The 23,476-nt window shown below is 51.3% G+C and overlaps 1 protein-coding gene across 2 annotated transcripts; it reads left to right on the top strand.

Moving 5' to 3' along the window:
* The first annotated feature begins 2,366 nt into the window (after positions 1–2,366).
* Positions 2,367–8,097, top strand: LOC143925062 (uncharacterized). 2 transcript variants are annotated; one of them, XR_013261936.1, is made up of 3 exons: positions 2,367–2,573; positions 5,157–5,249; positions 6,238–7,653. XR_013261936.1 is itself a non-coding variant. In XM_077449640.1 (2 exons), the coding sequence occupies exons 1-2, from the start codon at positions 3,657–3,659 to the stop codon at positions 6,358–6,360; spliced, it is 1,716 nt and encodes a 571-aa protein (XP_077305766.1). In that variant the 5' UTR covers positions 3,623–3,656; the 3' UTR covers positions 6,361–8,097. The 2 variants fall into 2 exon arrangements, 1 of the variants encoding a protein (XP_077305766.1); XM_077449640.1 differs by lacking the exon at positions 2,367–2,573 and having other exon boundaries at positions 3,623–5,249; positions 6,238–8,097.
* The last annotated feature ends 15,379 nt before the right edge of the window (positions 8,098–23,476 follow it).

Here is a 23,476-nt window from a genome sequence, read left to right as displayed (position 1 = left end):
GTGGCTGCAATAAATACACAGAGCCCAGTTGCAGAAAACAGAACTTGTATTAATGCAGAATCCAATAATTCACTCAGTAACACTCATAGCAAGTAACAGCAATGTGTAGCAGAGAAAGCCTCAGGTGTGCTGACAAAATCTGTCTCAAGAGGCTGAATGCGGCCTGGCTGGTCCGTAATCAAATGGGAAGATTTCCAGGAAGGATGGCATGTCCCTTTTCCTTTCCCTACTCATCTGTAACCTCTCCCTGCCACTAATTACTGTCCCTCTCAGATGGATGACTTGTCCCTACACTACCTGTGTCAAGTCCGGGAGCCAGGGTCTTAAATAGACTCTGCCTGACCCAAGATGGCCACCACACGTCACACACAGCAGCATCTAACCGAATTGCTCCCTCAATGACCCAGGAAACCACACAGAAACCATGTTCCTGCACAGTTGCTCCAGTTCAGCGCCACCTGCAGTGGAGAAAGCAGACTGCCCCTGTCTACACATTTTTTCAGATTTGTACATCTCTGATTGCGTGACATTCAGAATTTAGTGCTGGCCAAATCTTAAAAACAAACAGAAAAACATGTTGTTGTCCTTAGAAGACAACATCATGCTTTTGTCTCTATTTTGTTAAGTTGGGATGTGCACACCTATCCTGATGTCTTTATCACTTGTTGGAGACGGCGCTGGTTGGAGCGAGATCTGTTCCACGTGTTGGATCGTTTGTAACTTCTGAAATAGAGGAAATTTTTTCCTTCCTGTTTGAAAACATCTGTGCTCCTTCGAGACTCATCAGCAAGTGCCGGAGCTTCATCCGGGGCCATATTTAGAAGAAGAATAAAAAAAAAACCCCACACATATTTCCAGTGTGTGGTCCTCGACTGTGAGCAGAGAGAAAAGGGGAGAAAAGGAAAAAATTCCATTGTTAACCGGTGAAAGTCTTGGGCGGTGGTAGATCCAAGAAAAGCGGCATGCAAGCGATAGATTACATAAATAGGAAGAAAAAACAAGTTCAAAAAAGAGTTTTCCATCGTAATAAGAATAATTAATAAAGTCATTCCTATGATGTTCTTCAGAATTTTTTGATCCAAGGTCAGCAGTTTGCAGCTCTAGAATTATGGTTCTCCTTTGGAGGTAGATCCAAGAATATTATTATTATTCAGGATTTATATAGCGCCAACTATTTACGCAGCACTTTACAATATAAAAGGAGACAATACAGTTACAATACAATAAAATACAAGAGGATTGAGAGGGCCCTGCTCAGAAGAGCTTACAATCTAATAGGGTGGGGCACGTGGTACAAAAGGTTATAACTGTGGGTAATGCCGCGTACACACGATCTGGCGTACTTAGTCCGACATACAATCCGGCGGATAGTCTGGCGGACTTTCTACCGAACGGACTTGGCCACACACTGACACACAGAAAGTCTGACGTTCGCTTGCGTGATGACGTACAGCACGTACGACGGGACTAGAAAAAGGAAGTTCAATAGCCAGTAGCCAATAGCTTCCTTTTTTGTACTTGCTTCTGAGCATGCGTCATTCTTAGTCCACCGTACTAGCATACTGACGAACGTATAGAGAAGCACGGATTATGAATGCAATGATATAAGGAGTGCTGGACATGACAGTGTGGATGAGGGACACAGAGGGTTAAGCTTTATGGGTGGAGTTCAGGAAAAAGGTTTGCAGGAAACAAGTTCAGTGTAGGGGAGGGGTCACATAAAAGGGAGAGGTGTGGCTTTAAGGAATCATTCGGAGCCCAGTGTGACACAGAGGAGGCAGTTTTTTCGCTGCTCCTCTGCTATGGCGGACCTCGAGGGACTCTTCGCGCGGCTGCGACGGGCGGCGGAGGTGCACGGTGCGGACTGGCTGCGGGAACGTGTGGGTGACCTGACGGACGGCGATGTGGACGGCGGCGGGACAGGTGAGGTTCCACTGCGCGCGCGGAGGTCTCGGCCTCCGGCGCGTTTTTCTCCTGGGCCTACTCCTCGGCCGCCTCGTGACTCCCGGAGCCCGGGGGTGGACCGATCGGTCCCCCCGGCAAAACGACAGGTTATCGGCTCCCCCCGGTCCGGGCGGTCGTTACGCCGCCGAACGGAGGGGGGCGGGGCTTCACGGCCGCATGAAAATGGCGCCGGGACCGCACGGGGCCCGGTGGAGGTGGGGGGGAGTGTGGATGGCTCTGGGTCGGCAGGCCAAGGGGGGGGGGGGTGCACGTGGCGGGGGATCTGCGGCAGGCTGGGTCTGGGGCCAGCATCCGCGCGGTGGGGGGGAGGGGGGCGCTCCGGGGGGGTCGCATGCCGGAGGGGGGGGAGGGTGGGTCGCAGAAGGCTGCCAAGGTGCCTGGCAGGGCTGGTTTTAGACGCCGGCATGCCAGGGGCGGCGGGGGGAGGAGGACATTGCCTGCAGTCCCGGATCGCAGGGACCGGATGGACCGCGCGGAGCACAGGGGGATTGCCGCGTCCCCGGTGCGCGTTGGAGAGGTCGGTTCGGAGAGCGAGCTGTCCCAGGAGGAGGAGGGGTCCTTTTCTACACCCGGACCGGTACCGGTCGCCGAGGCCCCTGGGGGCCCGGGTAAGTTGCGGGAGTCTACATTGCTGGCGGATGCCTTGCGGGATCTGATGGGGGTGGCGCAGGGGGGTGCGGTGCCCACGGGATCCCGGGACGTATTGGGGGGGGTTGCGGCAGGTTCAGCGCAGGGGGCGGGGCCTGTGGCCCCGGGGGGGCCGTCAGGTCAGTTGCAGGAGCTGTTGGGGGGGCTGCAGGCCCTGGTTGGTAAGTTTGCTGGGGGCTCCGGGTCGCCTCAGGTGGCCCCCTGGATGGGTACTGTGGGGGGGGCCGGGGGGGCGGAGGTCATTCCTGCGCGGGATGCACCGCCTGCTGCGGTGTCGGGGAGCACGGATGCGGAGGGTGTGGGCTCGGGGGTCCCCCCGGTGCCCGCGGACCCGGGGGCGCGGTCTGACCTGGTTAGGATCGCGGATGCTGCCCGGTGCGAAGTCTATGTTTGTTTCGAAGGCCCATTGGGGGCGCATTTGAAGCAGGAGGTGCGGGACAAGATCGGCAAGGGTGAGTATGTGGAGATTTTCTCCTTGCTCCCCCTCGAGAAATTTAATTTGGACAGGGTTAAGCCGGACAGTTCCAAGAAGGACGACGAGGAGAAACGTAGGTATCGGCTGATCCCGCGCACATTTGCAAATTGGCTTCAGGCGTTCGCTATATTGGCTAGCGTGATAGGGGAAAAGAACCCCGAGCATTGCTCGGCGTTATTTTGTTACCTGGACGCGATTGGGGAGGCTCACCGAGTGTATGGAGGGCTGGCTTGGCTGCGCTATGATGAGCAGTTTCGTCAGCGTAAGGCAGTGCGGGCTGACCTGCGGTGGGATCACAAGGACATAAGCCTCTGGATGAGGCTTATGTCTGCTCCGCGGGCGCCCACTCCGTTTCTTCAGGGGGGGGCCGGGAGTGCGTCTTCCTCGGGACTGCCGGCCGGAAAGAAGTGGGGGGTGTGCTGGCCCTTTAATGAAGGGGCTTGTAAATTCGGAGGCGCGTGCCGCTTCAAGCATGAGTGCTCCGGGTGCGGCGGCACCCACCCCCTGTCTCGCTGTTTCAAAAAAAAAAAAAAAGGTCAGCGTGCCAGTGCCGCCGGTCACAAGAGGGATGACGCCGGTGAACCTGGGAAGGATGCTTCCTTTCCTAAATAGGTATCCGGATGGTGCGGCGGCGCGTGGGTTAATTCTGGGTTTTCGGGACGGTTTTAGGATTCCCTGTTCTTTGGGAGGGGTGCCGCCGTTGGCCAGGAATTTGCGATCGGCTTTAGATCACCCGGGGGTTGTGGATGACAAATTGGGTAAAGAGGTGGCGCTAGGCCGGATGGGTGGTCCTTTCGAAGTGCAGCCGTGGGGGGACCTGGTGGTCTCCCCGTTGGGTGTAGTTCCTAAGAAGGAGCCGGGGAAGTTTCGCTTGATTCATCACCTGTCTTTTCCGAAAGGGGGGTCGGTCAATGATTTCATTGACCCGGAGGCGTGTACGGTTTCCTACACGTCTTTTGACGCGGCGGTACGGTGGGTCAGGCGGTATGGTCGTGGGGCTCTCATGGCCAAGGCGGATGTGGAATCGGCGTTTCGCCTTCTGCCGGTCCACCCGGACAGCTTCCGGCTGTTGGGATGCCATTGGCGGGGCAAGTTTTATGTGGACTTGTGCCTGCCCATGGGTTGTTCCATTTCATGCGCCTATTTTGAAGCTTTTAGTTCATTTTTGGAATGGGTGGTGAGAGATGTTTCGGGCCTGGAGTCGGTCATCCACTATTTGGATGACTTTCTGTGCGTGGGCCCGCCTGCCTCCAATGTGTGTGCGATTCTTCTGTCCACGTTGCAGCACATTGCGGGCAGGTTCGGGGTGCCGTTGGCGGGGGATAAGACGGAAGGCCCGGTGACGGAATTGAGTTTTTTGGGAATCGTGATTGATTCTATGGCAATGGAGTGTCGCTTGCCAGAGAATAAATTACGGGATCTGCAGGCGGAGTTGGCAGGCATGCAGGGCCGGCCGAAGGTTCAGCTTCGGGCCCTGCAGTCCCTGTTGGGCAAGCTGAATTTCGCTTGCCGGATCATCCCTATGGGCCGTGTGTTCTGCCGACGGCTGTCGGGGGCCACTGCCGGGGTAACCGCCCCTACCCACTTTGTGCGTTTGCGAAGGGAACACCGGGAGGACCTGCGGGCTTGGCATGAATTTTTGGAGTCGTATAATGGGCGGGCTATGTGGATGTCGGGGCCAGTGAGCAACTTCGATGTGGAGTTGGTTACTGACGCGGCTGGCTCAACGGGTTATGGGGCATTTTTCCGGGGTCGGTGGAGTGCGGAACCTTGGCCACGCTCATGGGAGGTTGCGGGGTTGTTGGGCAATGTGGTTTTGCTAGAATTGTTCCCGATAGTGGTGGCATTGGAGCTGTGGGGGGCGGAGTTTCGTAATTTGAAGTTGCGCATCAATTGCGATAACATGGGGGTGGTCCAGGTCCTCAATCGGATGACTGCTTCCTCCCCCCCGGTCATCAGGCTGCTGCGACACCTGGTCTTTCGCTGTTTGCGGCTCAATGTTTACGTTTATGCTGTGCACATACCTGGGGTGGAGAATTCTTTGGCTGACTCGCTCTCTCGTTTTCAGTGGGACAAGTTCCGGCAGCTGGCGCCGGGAGCGGAGGAGTCGGGGGCGCCATGCCCCGGGTGGATGTGGGAACTTCCCTTGGAATCGCCGCAGGTTGGTTAAAAAGGTCGTTGAGTGAGGCTACATGGTCCGCTTATTCTAGAGTGTGGGCGGAATGGTGGGCGTTCCTGCGGGAGGTTGGAGTGGCTGGTCGGGGCTCCGACCGGCGCTGGGTGGTATTGTACTGGGTTGCCCGGAACATTGAGACGGGCCTGTCTCCCGCGTCTATTGAGCGGAAGCTGGCGGGGTTGGCCTTTTTGTTCAAACTGTGGGGGGAGCCGGACGGGACGAAGGATTTTTGGGTGAGGCAAACGTTGAAAGGGTACAGGAGGGATTGGAAGGGTAGGGATGCGCGCCGGCCGGTGTCATTTGACAATTTGGTGGCAATTTGTTCTCGGCTGGTGGACGTTTGCTCGTCTGCTTACGAGACCGTTCTGTTTACGGCAGCGTTTTCGTTGGCGTTTTATGGGGCTTTTAGGATCGGGGAGTTGGTGTGTCGCTCAAAACGGGTGGCTGGGGGTCTGTTGGATCAGGATGTGCAGGTGGTTGCGGATCGGGTGAGTATACGGTTGCGTAGGTCTAAGACTGATCAACGGGGCAGGGGAGTGGCGATTACGCTGCTCGCCCTGCCGGGCTCGGTAGTGTGCCCGGTGGCGGCGGTACGGGCTTTCCGGGCGGTACGGCCTGTGGGGGCGGGCCCCTTTTTGGTGCACGAGGAGGGCTCTTTTCTATCCCGTTTTCAATTTGTGTCGGTCTTTCGGCAATGCCTGAGGGCGGTGGGTTTGGATGAGCGGGACTACGCGTCCCACTCTTTTCGGATTGGGGCGGCCACGGAAGCGGCTCGATGTGGGCTGGAGGAGGCGGTGGTGCGCCGGATTGGTAGATGGGAGTCCCGGAGGTTCCGGTCCTATGTCCGGCCGCAGTTGCTACTGGGGTAAGGAGGGTGCGGCTGGGGGTTGTTTGCTGTGGGATTTATGGGGGGGAGGACTGTGCTTGTAACATTCCTTTGGTTGTTGTGTTATTTCTCTTGTTTTCATTCCAGATGGAGGTTCTCAACGCCTCGTTTGGATCCTGGGGCATTCGTACGTCTGCTGGGGGGCCAGGAGAGGTGATTCTCTACCAGCAGGCAGGCAATTGGGTATCCCCAGGGAGGTTGCTAGGGTGATGTGGTTGGGTTTCCCGGGCATGAGGTGGGAGCGTGTCATGAGGGAGGTGGAGCGCTTCGCTTTGAGGGATAGGCCCCCGGATGTGCTGGTTGTTCATGCGGGGGGCAATGACCTGGGAGTTCGGAAAGTGAAGGACATTTTGGCGGATATCAAGGCTGATGTGTTGCGCATGCGAGTCCTGTTCCCGGGCACCATTTTGGTGTGGTCGGACATTGTGGCCAGAACGGTGTGGCGGGGGGCCAGGTCTTTAGCCAGCCTCGAGAAAACTAGGATTAGGGTTAATAAGGTTGTTGGGCGGTTTGTAGTGCAGAACGGGGGCATTGTGGTAAGACACAGGGAATTGGAGGTGAATGTAGGGCTTTATCTTAGGCGGGATGGCGTTCATCTATCGGATGTGGGGATTGACCTCTGGTCCTTTGGCTTACAGGAGGGCATACAGAAAGCTCTTCGGGTGTGGGGCGGCCCTCAAGGTTGAGGGGGTCACCCTTTCGGGCTGTGGCGGTGTGTTTTCTGGTGGTTTCTGACGGTAGACAGGTACTCAGAAGGGATCTGAGGGTGTGGGGGGCTCATCTAACGATCGGCCCCTCTGGGTATTCCTGAACGTTGGAGGGAATACGGTTATGTTCACTGGCGGAAGTTGTCTCCGACCGGTCACAGGTGGAGGCCTTTGGGAAGTTGGTCAGGTGTACCGCAGTGATTGGGTATTGGTTTAAGTGTGGTCACCGTCAGAGATCACCAGAATGGGCAGTTAATGTTAATTAAAATGTGGTTTAATGTTAATAAAGTTATTTATATTTATATTTATATATTTATATATATTTATATATTTATATATTTTCATATTTACAAGTTATTGGAGTAATTTTGAGTTATGTTTAATAAAGGCTGTTGTGGCCAGTTTACTCCAACCTATGGTGTGGTCTCGTTTCTAATAGATAAGGAATAGTATAAGGGGAACATTCAGACTACACTAGTCAAGAGAAGCACGGATTAAGAATGCAATGATATAAGGAGTGCTGGACATGACAGTGTGGATGAGGGACACAGAGGGTTAAGCTTTATGGGTGGAGTTCAGGAAAAGGTTTGCAGGAAACAAGTTCAGTGTAGGGGAGGGGTCACATAAAAGGGAGAGGTGTGGCTTTAAGGAATCATTCGGAGCCCAGTGTGACACAGAGGAGGCAGTTTTTCCCACCCTCCCGCCCTATTGTTATGTGTTTGTTTTGTGGTGTTTTGTTGCTGGTCTTTTTCTTCTTTTTCAGGTTCATCGGTTGTCACGGCAGCTGAAAGTTTTTCTTGATTGGCGGTGTGTTTTCTGGTGGTTTCTGACGGTAGACAGGTACTCAGAAGGGATCTGAGGGTGTGGGGGGCTCATCTAACGATCGGCCCCTCTGGGTATTCCTGAACGTTGGAGGGAATACGGTTATGTTCACTGGCGGAAGTTGTCTCCGACCGGTCACAGGTGGAGGCCTTTGGGAAGTTGGTCAGGTGTACCGCAGTGATTGGGTATTGGTTTAAGTGTGGTCACCGTCAGAGATCACCAGAATGGGCAGTTAATGTTAATTAAAATGTGGTTTAATGTTAATAAAGTTATTTATATTTATATTTATATATTTATATATATTTATATATTTATATATTTTCATATTTACAAGTTATTGGAGTAATTTTGAGTTATGTTTAATAAAGGCTGTTGTGGCCAGTTTACTCCAACCTATGGTGTGGTCTCGTTTCTAATAGATAAGGAATAGTATAAGGGGAACATTTAGACTACACTAGTCAAGGACCTGGGGGTCCTAGTAGATGAGAGGCTCAGCAGTGGCATGCAAGCTGCTGCTAACAAAGCAAAAAGAATATTGGCATTAAAAATGGGATTCATTGCAGAGATAAAACGATAATTCTCCCGCTCTACAAGACTCTGGTCCGGCCGCACCTGGAGTATGCCGTCCAGTTCTGGGCACCAGTCCTCAGGAAGGATGTACTGGAAATGGAGCGACTACAAAGAAGGGCAACAAAGCTAATAAAGGGTCTGGAGAATATTAGTTATGAGGAAAGGTTGCGAGCCCTGAACTTATTCTCTCTGGAGAAGAGACTCTTGAGAGGGGATATGATTTCAGATTATAAATACCGTACTGGTGACCCCACAATAGGGAGAAAACTTTTTCGCGGAAGGGAGTTTAACAAGACTCGTGGCCACTCATTAAAATTAGAAGGAAAGAGGTTTAACCTTAAACTACGTAGAGGGTTCTTTACTGTAAGAGTAGCAAGGATGTGTAATTCCCTTCCACAGGCGGTGGTCTCAGCGAGGAGCATCGATAGTTTCAAGAAACTATTAGATAAGCACCTGAATGACCGCAACATACAGGGATATACAATGTAATACTGACATATAATCACACACATGGGTTGGACTTGTGTCTTTTTTCGACCTCACCTACTATGTAACTATATTTTTTAGCACTGATCACTGTATTGGTGTCACTGTCCCCAATAAGTGTCAAAAGTGTTAGTTAAGTGTCTGATTTGTCCGCCACAATGTCTCAGTCCCGCTACAAGTCACTTATCGCCGCAATTACAAGTAAAGATAAATAACAATTCCAAAAATATATCCCATAGTTTGTAGACAGCCTAACTTTTGTGCAAATCAATCAATATTCCCTTTAGGGATTTTTTTTTTTTTTTTTTTAACAAAAATATGTAGCTGAATACATATTGGCCTAAATTGATGAAGAAATTCAAATTTTTTTTTCTTTTTTATTGGATGTGTTTTATAGCAGAAAGTAAAAATATTGTCATAAATAATAATTGTCGCTCTTTTTTTGTCTATAGCGCAGAGGTGATCAAATACCACCAAAAGAAAGCTCTATTTGTGGGGGGAAAAAAGGACATCAATTTTATCTGGGTACTGCGTCGCACAACCGCTCAATTGTCAGTTAAAGTAACACAGTGGCGTATTACAAAAAACGGCCTGGTCATGAAGGGGAGTAAACCTCCCGGAGCTGAAGTGGTTAACTAACAAGTGTGCGGTCATACAACACTGCACACAAATTAAATTTTTATCATTTTTTCACACAAATAGAGTTTTCTTTTGGTGGTATTTGACCAAAACTGGGTTTTTTATCTTTTATTATTCTATAAACGAAAAAATATATATATATAAAAAAGAAAGAATACTCATATTTTCTACTTTCTGTTTATAACACACATCCAAAAAAAAAAAAAAATCCTCATAAATTTAGATCAAAATTTATCTTTGGTAAAAAAATAAAAATAAAATCACAATAAGGGTATATTAATTGTTTTGCATGAAAGTTAAAGCGCCTACAAACTATGGGATATATATACGGGAATTAAGCAGCTATAGACACTATACTGTGATGGTGGTAATCAGCGAATTATAGTGGGACTGTGATAGTATAGCAGACAATCTGGTGCTAACAGATCAAAATTTCATTTGTGTACAGTATTACATGGCCGCGCAATCGTCATTCAAAATGTTACAGCGCTGAAAGCTGAAAATTGGCCTGGGCAGGAAGGGGGTGAAAGGCCCGGTATTGAAGTGGTTAATTAACCTTTTTTTTTAATGTTATTTCTCCTTTAAGAGGATGTGGCGTGGGCATGTCCTATGCCTACACACGTTTGGTAGTAGGTGGCCCTCATTCCCATCTCAAAATGTTGGGAAGTATGGAGCTGTGAGAACCGAGCGATCAGCGGTGTTTGATCGCTCGGTTCCCAGTCTTCTGCCCTGTACACACGGTCGGACATTTTTTCAGACGGATTTTGTCCAAAACTGGTGCTGCATACACACGGTCGGACAAAGTTGTTGGAAAATCCGATCGTTCGGAACGTGATGACGTTTGTTGCGTACGACAGGACTATGTTGAGGCTAGTAGCCATTGCTTTGGTCTCGTAATTTGATCTGAGCATGCGTGGCACTTTGTCTGTCGGAATTCTCTACAACTGATCGGAAAAAGTCTGATCAGATTTTTTTTGTCAGAAAATTTTAGATCCTGCTCTCAAATTTTTGTTCCGTCGGAAAAAGTCAGATAGAGCCCATGCACGATCGAATTTTCTGAGAATATAATCCAATCGGACCTTTTCCGTCTGAATTTCCGACCGTGTGTACAGGGCATTAGAGCCGCCGGGGGACAGATGCAGCATCGGACCGATGCATCCACCTAGGTAAGTAAAAAGAAAACCCCATAAATCTCTTTTAAATCATATTGTTAATTGCATATTGTAATTGTTTGTAGCCTAAATACTAAAATGTTCAACTAAAATGTTGTAACTTTTGGAAGTGCCATTAAAAACGTGGTTGTGTCAGGAAATATTGGGTGTCATGTCAGTAAATTTCAATCTGGAAGACTGGCAACACTGGCCGGGAGGAGATTGTGGGGTGGGGGGGGGTGGATTTGTGTTGAGAAGGAGAATTGGGGGGGGGGTAGAAGTAGTGATTTAGGAGGTTTGTGTTGGAGGGAGGATGGGGGAAGAGGATTTGTGTCAGCAGAGGGAATTTTGGGGCTTTGTGAGGTCATATGGGAAATTGTACTAGGAGGGGAACATTTTTTAAGGGAATTTGTGCTAGTAGGGAAAATTGGGGGTATTTGTGCTAGGAGGGGAAATTTGGAGGATGGTTTTGTGCTAAGAGGGAGGATTTGGAGTGTGTGTGTGTGTGTGGGGGGGGGGGGGGTCAATATGTACCTAGAGGGGGAATTTGAAGGGTAGAAGATTTGTGTTAGGAGGGGTGATATGAAGAGGGCAAAGATTTGCCCTGGTGGGGGGGGGGGGGGGTTCAGCAGGGGGGTGGATTTGTACTGGATGGAGGGAAGATTTATGTTTAGGGGACATGCAGATTAGTGCTCAACTATTTTTTCGTGTTGGAGGGGGTGGTTGCCGACACATAACGCTCACATATCTTGGAGGGGGGGACGCTTTGGCATGTTCGCCCTGGCCTCTAGATGACCTTCCCCCAGCACTGCCTAACCCTGGCAACACTTATGCATCTTGCCCGCTTAAGGAATTTCTTCTTCTCCCACCCCCTGCAGCACGCTTCTTCTTCAAGCTCCTGCTCCCACCTCCTGCCTCCCTGGCAGCAGGGACTTATCTATCTGGTACACTAGGTCATTTAGGAATGTGTGCTCTGTCTGACAGGGAGGCCTGCCTCTATGGGGACACTCTAATAGGGATACCTGCTCTATGAGGACGCTCTGATGGGGACACCTGCTCTATGGGGCACTCTGATGGGGACACCTGCTCTATGATGGGGACATCTGCTCTATGGGGGCACTCTGACGGGGAAACCTGCTCTATAATGGGCCACTCTGATGGGGACACCTGCTCTATGATGGGGACACTCTGATGGGGACAAGTGCTCTATGGAGGCACTCTGATGGAGACACCTGCTCTATGAGGGCAACCTGATAGGGACACCTGCTCTCTGATGGGGACAGCTGCTCTATGGGGACACTCTGATGGGGACACTTGCTCTATGGGGACACTCTGATGGGGAAACCTGCTCTATGAGGAGGACAATCTGATGGGGACACCTGCTATATGATGGGGACACTCTGATGGGGAAACCTGCTCTATGAGGAGGACAATCTGATGGGGACACCTGCTATATGATGGGGACACTCTGATGCAGACATCTGCTCTATGTGGGCACTATGATGGGGACACCTGCTATATGATGGGGACACTCTGATGGGGTCATCTGCTCTATGGGTGCACTCTGATGGAGACACCTGCTCTCTGATGGGGACACCTGCTCTTTGATGGGACACTCTTATGGGGACACCTGCTCTATGGAGGCACTCTGATGGGGACACCTGCTCTATGATGGTAAAACTCTGATGGGGACACCTGCTCTATGGGGGCACTCTGATAGGGACTATGGATGGGCTGAATGAACCCCTGTTCGGTTTGCACCAGAACTTTCGAACACCGCAAAAGTTCGGACCTGAATAACGATCCTCATTAAAGTCAATGGGACCCAAATGTCAAAAATAAAAAGTGCCTATTTTGAAGGCTTATCTGCAAGTAATTGGGCATACAATGGTTATAGGGGTTGCGGTCCTGCCCTAGGGGATATGTATCAATAAGAAAAAAGTTTGTGAAAAACTTCATTTTTAAATGATCAGTGATTTTTAGATTTTTAAAGTGAAAGCATAAAAATGAAAAATGCCTTCCAATATAGTGCTTTGGGGGTCCCCTTAGTCTACCTGTAAAGTGGCAGATCTGTACCAGGACTAGAATCGGCTGCAGCAATAATTGCATTTATAATGCCTAAAAAAAGATTTTCCCCGCAAGCTGCCTTTATTTTGCACAGCAACAGCTGGCGAGCCAGTGTGTATGACGAGGCCACTGGGAACTGCACTGGGAACAAGATTAGAGATTTTTTGAATACATTCTGGTGTCACTTTGACTTTGGACAGAAGTAAAGGGTGCGTAAAAATTGCTCTTTGGGTGTCGGTGGCGCCTTCCCACCATAACCCTATAGAGGTTCTCTTGATGAAAGCAAGAACTGGCCTTGCTGTAAAAAATTGCAATAATATGCACCTGTCAAACAGGTGCAAAAAAATTACTCTTTGGGTGTAGGGGACGCCTTCCCACCGTAATTCTATAGAGGTATTCTTGAGGAAGGCAATAAAAATTGCAATGATATGCACCTGTCAAACATGTGCTGAAAAACTGGTGTTTGGGTGTTAATTGTGCCCATGAAACCTATACCAAAAACATTCTTCCGATGAAATGATTGAACACCCTCAAAGCTAGGCAGCCTCGAAGTCCTGCAGAGATTCCAAATCCTAAAAATACTTAATCAGTGGCATCGGCATCAGGGGCTTCATAGCTGGTAATCCAGGACTGATTCATTTTTATAAAAGTCAAACGGTCCACGGAGTCTGTGGACAGACACTTTTTCTGATCAGTAACGAAACCTCATGCAGCACTGAATGCCTGTTCTGAAAGCACGATGGATGCAGGGCAGCCCAACAACCCAATAGCACATTGGGCATGTTCTGGCCAGTGGTCTATTCTCATGACCCAGTAAGTCAGTGGATGATCAGCTGGAAAGCTCTCCATCACTGTTTTGGCCCCGAGGTAATCGTCCATCATGTGATGCAGTGATGCCAATAGGATGTGGATGCTGACAGCCCTGGGCGGCAAGGACTAAAAAAAATCCAAAATGCCTCCCTTACACCTTCTCCAATGCCCCTCTCTTGACCAACAGAAAACTCAAAACAATGTTTTTCACAACACTGTAACCTACTGGAGTCAGGAAAAACGTTCAATAAAATCCTCTTTAATGTGTCCTCAAGAAATGTTATCTTGTGTGCTCTCTGTGGGGACGGGATGAGTTCTGAGACCTTCCCCTTATAACGGTTGTCAAAGTGGGTTGCCAACCAGTAATCACCCTTCTCCTTTATGCCACATATTCTTGGGTCCTTTTGAAGGCTTTGAAGCATGAGGTTGTCCATGCACCTTAAATTTGCAGAGGCTTGAGGAGTAGTGATGGACGAACTTCCGACGGGACGTTTCGCGAACGCGAAACGCGAACGGACACAAACGTTCGCGAAAACGACCGTTCGCCGCGGGCTCCATTGACTTCAATGGGAGGCGAATTTCGCAAACCTTTAGGTCGAATTTGCGGCCACGGGGTAATTATTAGGGGGTAGCACGTAGTCCCACCACCTGGACAATAGCATAATACATGTATGAGGTGAATTTGGGATCGATAACTACAAGCATTTTTTTTTTATTTGGGAAATTGTTCTGACAATTCAGGACTATGGAGCTAATGAAGGCAATGGAGGAGAGGGAAGGTCAGGGACCAGGGTAGGCAAACAAGAGGGTGCAGGAGATACAGAGCACTGACAGCAGCACCGTAATACAGAGCACTGACATCAGCACCGTGACATACAGCGCTGACAGCAGCTCCGTGACATACAGCGCTGACAGCAGCTCCGTGACATACAGCGCTGACAGCAGCTCCGTGACATACAGCGCTGACAGCAGCTCCGTGACATACAGCGCTGACAGCAGCTCCGTGACATACAGCGCTGACAGCAGCACCGTGACATACAGCGCTGACAGCAGCTCCGTGACATACAGCGCTGACAGCAGCTCCGTGACATACAGCGCTGACAGCAGCTCCGTGACATACAGCACTGACAGCAGCTCCGTGACATACAGCGCTGACAGCAGCTCCGTGACATACAGCGCTGACAGCAGCACCGTGACATACAGCGCTGACAGCAGCTCCGTGACATACAGCGCTGACAGCAGCTCCGTGACATACAGCGCTGACAGCAGCTCCGTGACATACAGCGCTGACAGCAGCTCCGTGACATACAGCGCTGACAGCAGCACCGTGACATACAGCGCTGACAGCAGCTCCGTGACATACAGCGCTGACAGCAGCTCCGTGACATACAGCGCTGACAGCAGCTCCGTGACATACAGCGCTGACAGCAGCTCCGTGACATACAGCGCTGACAGCAGCTCCGTGACATACAGCGCTGACAGCAGCTCCGTGACATACAGCGCTGACAGCAGCACCGTGACATACAGCGCTGACAGCAGCTCCGTGACATACAGCGCTGACAGCAGCTCCGTGACATACAGCGCTGACAGCAGCTCCGTGACATACAGCACTGACAGCAGCTCCGTGACATACAGCGCTGACAGCAGCTCCGTGACATACAGCGCTGACAGCAGCACCGTGACATACAGCGCTGACAGCAGCTCCGTGACATACAGCGCTGACAGCAGCTCCGTGACATACAGCGCTGACAGCAGCTCCGTGACATACAGCGCTGACAGCAGCTCCGTGACATACAGCGCTGACAGCAGCTCCGTGACATACAGCGCTGACAGCAGCTCCGTGACATACAGCGCTGACAGCAGCTCCGTGACATACAGCGCTGACAGCAGCTCCGTGACATACAGCGCTGACAGCAGCTCCGTGACATACAGCGCTGACAGCAGCACCGTAAGCAGCCCCAGGAGGAAGTCAGCACAGCACAGGGATGGTGTGATCCCCTCATAATAAGAACCCCCAGGAGGAAGTCAGCACAGCACAGGGATGGTGGGAGCCCCTCATAATAAGAACACCCAGGAGGAAGTCAGCACAGCACAGGGATGGTGGGAACCCCTCATAATAAGCAGCCCCAGTAGAAATATGACACCGCTCAACCTCTTCAAAGAGGAGGGTAGGGGCATATAGTACGGTGTGCTTTTTTGGGTCAGGGAAGTGAGCCAAATGAATTAAGAAGGTCTGTGTGCTTGATTCCAAAAATTGTTTATAGACATATACATGGTCTACTGATCACATGTGTTGAATTCCTCCGAGATCCATGCCTCATTCATTTTTAGAAATGTGAGGTAGTTAACACTGTGGTGAGCTAGGCGAGTACGCTTATCGGTCACAATCCCCCCTGCTGCGCTGAACGTCCTTTCGGACAGGACACTGGATGAGGGGCAAGCCAACAGTTCGATTGCAAATTGGGCAAGCTCTGGCCAGAGGTCAAGCCTGCCCACCCAGTAGTCTAGGGGTTCATCACTCCTCAGAGCGTCCACATCGGCCGTTAACCCAATGTAGTCGGACACCTGACGGTCTAGGCGTTCCCTGATGCTGGATCCGGATGACACCTGTCGATGGGTCGGCTGAAAGAATGACCTCATATCCGAAGTCACCAACACATCTTCAAACCGGCCTCTTCTTGCAGGCGCTGTTGGATTGGTACCCGCAAATCCTTCTCTGGGAGTGGGAATTGCTCCTCTGCCAGCGCACGCAAAAGCAGAATGCAGCATTTCTCGAAGCAAGGCCTGGAAGTGCTGCATTCTGACAGCCCTCTGCGACGGCGGTAACATTTCCGCCATTTTGTGTTTGTACCGGGGGTCTAAGTACGTTGCCACCCAGTACTGGTCCTTGACCCTCATGCTTTTTATACGGGGGTCCCTATTAAAACACTGGAGCATGAAGGCCCCCATTTGCACTAAAGTGGAAGCGGTGTGGTGGCCTGGCTCCTGCTCATCATCCAGGATAATGTCGTCCTCTTCATTCTCCTCTCCCCATCCTCGCACAACAGGGATCCCAGAAAGGTTTAAAGCATGCTCTTCTTGCTCCTGCTCATCCGCCCCGGCACCATCCTCCTCTGACTCCTCATCAGACTCCTGTTGTTGACTTGTCTCAGATAGAGTAGCCCCCCCTGGGAATTCATCCAGCATTGCGACTTCCTCATCTTCCCGCTCCTGCTCCTCCACAGCCTGATCAATGACACGACGCAATGCACGCTCCAGAAAGAAGGCATAAGGTACCATGTCACTGATGGCGCCATGGCTGCGACTGACCAGTTTGGTGATCTCCTCAAATGGCCGCAGAAGTCTGCATGTGTCGCGCATGAGCAGCCACTGGCGCGGTGAAAAAAAACCCAGCTCCCCAGAACCGTTTCTTTCGCAGAGTTCATACAGGTAGACGTTAACTGCACGTTTCTGCTGGAGCAGCCTATCAAGCATATAGAAGGTTGAGTTCCATCGCGTCGGGCAATCGCAAATAAGACGTCTGACCGGCAGATGGTGTCGCCGCTGAATGTCAGCAAGGCGAGCCATGGCCGTGTAAGATCTTCTGAAATGGGCCGAGATTTTCCTTGCCTGCCGCAAGATGTCCTGGACCCCAGGGTATTTGACAAGGAATCGCTGCACGACCAAGTTTAAGACGTGTGCCATGCACGGCACGTGCGTGATTTTGCCCTGTTTCAATGCGCTAAGCAGATTGGCACCGTTGTCACACACCACTTTACCAACTGTCAAATTGAGCGGTGTTAGCCACTCATCTGCCTGTGAACGCAAAGCTGAAAGGAGTGCCGGGCCAGTGTGGCTCTTTGCTTCCAGGCACAACAGACGCAGCACGGCATGGCAACGTCTCACCTGGCATGTGGAATAGGTTCTGGGGAGCTTGGGCGGTGCAGTGGAAGAGACGCTAGCAGCGGAAAAGGAGGAGGCAGCTGAGGAGGAGAGGGAGGAGGATGGAGTAGGAGGAGGAGAAGAAGAGTCAGGCCTGCATGCAATCCGTGGCGGTAAAACCAAATCTACACGGGTGCCACGGGTTACATGCTTGACGGCCGTCAGAAGGTTCACCCAGTGGGCAGTAAAACTGATATACCTTCCCTGCCCGTGTTTGCTAGACCACGTGTCTGTGGTCAGATGTATCTTGGCACCGACACTGTGTGCCAGAGATACATTCACTTGCCGCTGAACATGGCCATATAGCTCTGGGATGCCCTTCTCTGAGAAATACTTCCTTCCTGGGACCTTCCATTGTGGTGTTCCAATGGCCACAAATTTGCGAAAGGCCTCCGAGTCCACCAGTTTATATGGCAGTAGTTGGCGGGCTATGAGTTCTGACAAGCCAGCCGCCAACCGTTGGGCAAGAGGGTTATCCGGCGTCATCATTTTTTTACGCTCAAACATTAGGCCCACGGAAGCCTGCCTTTTTGCAGAAAAATGTGAGCTTGGCGTGATGGAAGGTGGAGTGGAGGACAATTGTGAGGAGAGAGGAGAAGGAGAAGTAGAAGACGAGGCTGGACGGTGAGAGCCTGCAGTGTGGCTTTGTGTGTTCCGTTGCTCCCACTGGGCTCGGTGATGGCTGCTCATGTGCCTTCTTAAGGCGGTCGTCCCTAGGTGAGTATTGGGCTTACCGCGACTAACGCGTTGACTGCAAAGATTGCAGATGGCAACGCTATTGTCAGCAGCGGACACGTTAAAAAAAGCCCACACTGCGGAGCCATGTGCCGGTGTCCTGGGAGCGCCAGATGTGACCGTACATGGTCGATGACTCGCTCCTGATACATTTGCAGTCTGCTTTGTCCCTGCTGTGCAATGTAAGTCATTGCTGCTTCTCCTCCCTATCTGCTGGTCCATATCTCCCTCTGAACTCCCCTCCTCTTCCTCTCTTGTGGGCACCCACGTGACATCACTAGACACGTCATCATCAACGTCACCTTCCCCACCGCTATAAGTAGAGTAGGCAGCAACACCGGGGACCAACCTCCTCCTTGGGCTGATCTGGGTACTGGCGTCAGACTGCTGAGTAGCGCTTGTTGCTACCTCCTCTTCCTGATCCAATACCAAGAGTGGCTGCGCATCAGAAATGTCCTCTTGATATGGATCGGAAAATAATTCCAGTGACTCAAGCGGAAGGTATGTGGTGGTGGTGGTGGTGGTCGTGTTGTTGGTGGTAGTGTCTTTGGGGGTGCACATAGCAGAGAGTGAAGAAGAGGGTGCAGATCGAGAGGATGAGGAGGGTGCAGAAGAGTAAGGCTGAGCGAGCCACTCAACCAAGTCTGGTGCATCCTTTAAAGTAATTGAACGCACCTTCTGCAACTTCCCACTTTGGCTCAAGCCTGTTGCTCCTGCCCTACCCCTACCACCCCTGCGGAAGGGCCTGCCTCTTCCTCTGCATGTCATTTTTTAAATGACCCTGTGACAAAACTCTTAGTCCCTATACCGCTGAAGGACTGCTGCAGTATAGGTGAGCGGTCAGCAGTGGTGCACGTCAACCCTATCTATTGTGGACCTATAGCGGTCCTTACAGAACAGCAGACTGTACCGCACTCAAGCCTATGTACCGTAGCACCCTATACCAAGTTACCAGTCCTTATAAGAACTTTTGTGGACCAAGCAGGTTGTGTATTAGTGTTTAGCAGACTGTACGTCAGTCCCTATACCGCTGAAGGACTGCTGCAGTATAGGGCAGCGGTCAGCAGTGGTGCACGTCAACCCTATCTATTGTGGACCGATAGCGGTCCTTACAGAACAGCAGACTGTACCGCACTCAAGCCTATGTACCGTAGCACCCTATACCAAGTTACCAGTCCTTATAAGAACTTTTGTGGACCAAGCAGGTTGTGTATTAGTGTTTAGCAGACTGTACGTCAGTCCCTATACCGCTGAAGGACTGCTGCAGTATAGGGCAGCGGTCAGCAGTGGTGCACGTCAACCCTATCTATTGTGGACCGATAGCGGTCCTTACAGAACAGCAGACTGTACCGCACTCAAGCCTATGTACCGTAGCACCCTATACCAAGTTACCAGTCCTTATAAGAACTTTTGTGGAACAAGCAGGTTGTGTGTTAGTGATTAGCAGACTGTACGTCAGTCCCTATACCAATGAAGGACTGCTGCAGTATAGGGCAGCGGTCAGCAGTAGTGCACGGCAACCCTATGTATTGTGGACCGATAGCGGTCCTTACAGAACAGCAGACTGTACTGCACTCAGGCCTATGTACCGTAGCACCCTATACCAAGTTACCAGTCCTTATAAGAACTTTTGTGGACCAAGCAGGTTGTGTGTTAGTGTTTAGCAGACTGTGCGTCAGTCCCTATACCGCTGAAGGACTGCTGCAGTATAGGGCAGCGGTCAGCAGTAGTGCACGGCAACCCTATGTATTGTGGACCGATAGCGGTCCTTACAGAACAGCAGACTGTAACGCACTCAGGCCTATGTACCGTAGCACCCTATACCAAGTTACCAGTCCTTATAAGAACTTTTGTGGACCAAGCAGGTTGTGTGTTAGTGATTAGCAGACTGTACGTCAGTCCCTATACCAATGAAGGACTGCTGCAGTATAGGGCAGCGGTCAGCAGTAGTGCACGGCAACCCTATGTATTGTGGACCGATAGCGGTCCTTACAGAACAGCAGACTGTAACGCACTCAGGCCTATGTACCGTAGCACCCTATACCAAGTTACCAGTCCTTATAAAAACTTTTGTGGACCAAGCAGGTTGTGTGTTAGTGTTTAGCAGACTGTGCGTCAGTCCCTATACCGCTGAAGGACTGCTGCAGTATAGGGCAGCGGTCAGCAGTGGTGCACGTCAACCCTATCTATTGTGGACCGATAGCGGTCCTTACAGAACAGCAGACTGTACCGCACTCAAGCCTATGTACCGTAGCACCCTATACCAAGTTACCAGTCCTTATAAGAACTTTTGTGGACCAAGCAGGTTGTGTATTAGTGTTTAGCAGACTGTACGTCAGTCCCTATACCGCTGAAGGACTGCTGCAGTATAGGGCAGCGGTCAGCAGTGGTGCACGTCAACCCTATCTATTGTGGACCGATAGCGGTCCTTACAGAACAGCAGACTGTACCGCACTCAAGCCTATGTACCGTAGCACCCTATACCAAGTTACCAGTCCTTATAAGCAGGGCCGGATTAACATAGGGGCTGATGGAGCTGCAGCACCAAGCCCCTGCCTTAAAATAGGCCCACCCAGCCAGCAGCATAAGCCCGATTTTTTTTTTTCCTGTCCATAAACTTCTATGGGACAGGAGAAGTGTGTGTAAATGTAGGGGTGTCTGGCTGCATCTGTGTTTGCTCACTGTGGTTATTACAATGTCACAGTGCACAGTTCCCCCCCTACACAAATGGGAGAGGCTGAATCGGCTCTGCCTTTCCCCTCCCCCTCTGTGAAGTCTGTGCAGTGAAGGAGCCGTGTGGGTGGGAAACACCGGCAGATAGAAGGTGAACAGGATATCTGTGAGTGATCAGCCTCCAGGGACCGTCCACATGTGAGCTCAGTGACTGGTTTCTTATATCCCTTTCCCTCGTTTTTAACTTTTTTCACCAGCAGTAGCTGTTATAACTGCAGCCAAAGTGTTTAGAATTGTGTCATCAGCCTGTGGTAGTGCTTGGTGGTCCCTTGTGCTTTTAGGTGGTTCACACTGATTTGCTGTGTTTTGGCCCATTGCTGGTGTATCCACAGTTTTCCTGCGTTTTACCCCCAGTCCTATAGATTTCTATTAGGTTGTTTGTTTTTTCTGCATTTTCTGAAAGCGCACCAAAATTCCTGCATGCTGCATCTTTGGCACACTGTCAGAAAATGCAGCAAAAACCTGCAACCTGATATAAATCAATAGGACTGCAGCTAAAACTGCAGATACATGAGCAGTGCAGCCAACTGCAGCACACCAGTGTGAGCCCAAAAGCTTGCACACACAACCCTGTACAACTTGGTCTAAACAAAACTCCTGGCATACAGCCATACCATCCCAGCTCAGGAGGGGTGGGAGCTCCAGGGATTTGATTGACTATGCAGGCCCTGTCTCTTCTATCCAATTGGGGAGAGTCTTGGAGGCAGTGGCAGGCTGCTGGTGGTAAGTGGCACACTGTAACTGGTGGCAGGCTGCTGTTGGCAAGTGGCACACTGTATCTGGTGGCATGCTGGTGGCAAGTGGCACACTGTATCTGGTGGCAGGCTGCTGATGGCAAGTAGCACACTATCTTGTGGAAGGCTGCTGGTTGCACACTGCTGCTGGTGGCAAGTAGCACACTATCTGGTGGAAGGCTGCTGATGGCACACTGCTGGTGGCAAGTGGCACACTGTATCTGGTGGCACACTGCTGGTGGCAAGTGGCACACTGTATCTGGTGACAGGCTGCTGGTGGTAAGTGGCACACTGTATCTGGTGACATTCTGCTGGTGGCAAATGGCACACTGTATCTGGTGGCATGTTGCTTGTGTCAAGTGGTACACTGTATCTGGCATGCTGCTTGTGGCAAGTGGCACACTGTATCTGGTGGTACACTGCTGCTGGTGGCAGGCTGCTGATGGCAAGTAGCACACTGTATCTGGTGGCAGGCTGCTTGTGGCAAGTGGCACACTGTATCTGGTGGAAGGCGGCTTGTGGCAAGTGGCACACTGTATCTGGTGGAAGGCGGCTTGTGGCAAGTGGCACACTGTATCTGGTGGAAGGCTGCTTGTGGCAAGTGGCACACTGTATCTGGTGGAAGGCTGCTTGTGGCAAGTGTCACACTGTATCTGGCATGCTGCTGGTGGCAAGTGTCACACTGTATCTGGCATGCTGCTTGTGGCAAGTGGCACACTATATCTGGCAGGCTGCTTGTGGCAAGTGGCACACTGTAACTGGTGGCAGGCTGCTTGTGGCAAGTGGCACACTGTAACTGGTGGCAGGCTGCTTGTGGCAAGTGGCACACTAACTGGTGGCAGGCTGCTGTTGGCAAGTGGCACACTGTAACTGGTGGCAGGCTGCTGTTGGCAAGTGGCACACTGTATCTGGTGGCATGCTGGTGGCAAGTGGCACACTGTATCTGGTGGCAGGCTGCTGATGGCAAGTAGCACACTATCTTGTGGAAGGCTGCTGGTTGCACACTGCTGCTGGTGGCAAGTAGCACACTATCTGGTGGAAGGCTGCTGATGGCACACTGCTGGTGGCAAGTGGCACACTGTATCTGGTGGCACACTGCTGGTGGCAAGTGGCACACTGTATCTGGTGACAGGCTGCTGGTGGTAAGTGGCACACTGTATCTGGTGACATTCTGCTGGTGGCAAATGGCACACTGTATCTGGTGGCATGTTGCTTGTGTCAAGTGGTACACTGTATCTGGCATGCTGCTTGTGGCAAGTGGCACACTGTATCTGGTGGTACACTGCTGCTGGTGGCAGGCTGCTGATAGCAAGTAGCACACTGTATCTGGTGGCAGGCTGCTTGTGGCAAGTAGCACACTGTATCTGGTGGCAGGCTGCTTGTGGCAAGTGGCACACTGTATCTGGTGGAAGGCGGCTTGTGGCAAGTGGCACACTGTATCTGGTGGAAGGCGGCTTGTGGCAAGTGGCACACTGTATCTGGTGGAAGGCTGCTTGTGGCAAGTGGCACACTGTATCTGGTGGAAGGCTGCTTGTGGCAAGTGTCACACTGTATCTGGCATGCTGCTGGTGGCAAGTGTCACACTGTATCTGGCATGCTGCTTGTGGCAAGTGGCACACTATATCTGGCAGGCTGCTTGTGGCAAGTGGCACACTGTAACTGGTGGCAGGCTGCTTGTGGCAAGTGGCACACTGTAACTGGTGGCAGGCTGCTTGTGGCAAGTGGCACACTGTAACTGGTGGCAGGCTGCTGTTGGCAAGTGGCACACTGTAACTGGTGGCAGGCTGCTGTTGGCAAGTGGCACACTGTATCTGGTGGCATGCTGCTGGTAGCAAGTGGCACACTATCTGGCATGCTGCTTGTGACAAGTGGCACACTGTAACTGGTGGCAGGCTGCTGTTGGCAAGTGGCACACTGTATCTGGTGGCATGCTGCTGGTAGCAAGTGGCAC

The sequence above is a fragment of the Lithobates pipiens genome, unplaced genomic scaffold, assembly GCF_037356315.1.
Source record: "Lithobates pipiens isolate NorthernLeopardFrog02 unplaced genomic scaffold, aLitPip1_a1.2 Scaffold_22, whole genome shotgun sequence".
NCBI lineage: Eukaryota > Metazoa > Chordata > Amphibia > Anura > Ranidae > Lithobates > Lithobates pipiens.
The sequence above is the reverse complement of the archived record's forward strand: the minus strand, read 5'-3'. Positions and strand labels throughout refer to the sequence as shown.

Bases quoted from the DNA above. Each gene is read 5' to 3' on its own strand.
- LOC143925062 (XM_077449640.1), top strand. From the start codon at position 3,657: ATGACGCCGGTGAACCTGGGAAGGATGCTTCCTTTCCTAAATAGGTAT. The intron at 5,250-6,237 runs GTTGGTTAAAAA...TTTTCATTCCAG, and splicing joins TTCCCTTGGAATCGCCGCAG to ATGGAGGTTCTCAACGCCTC.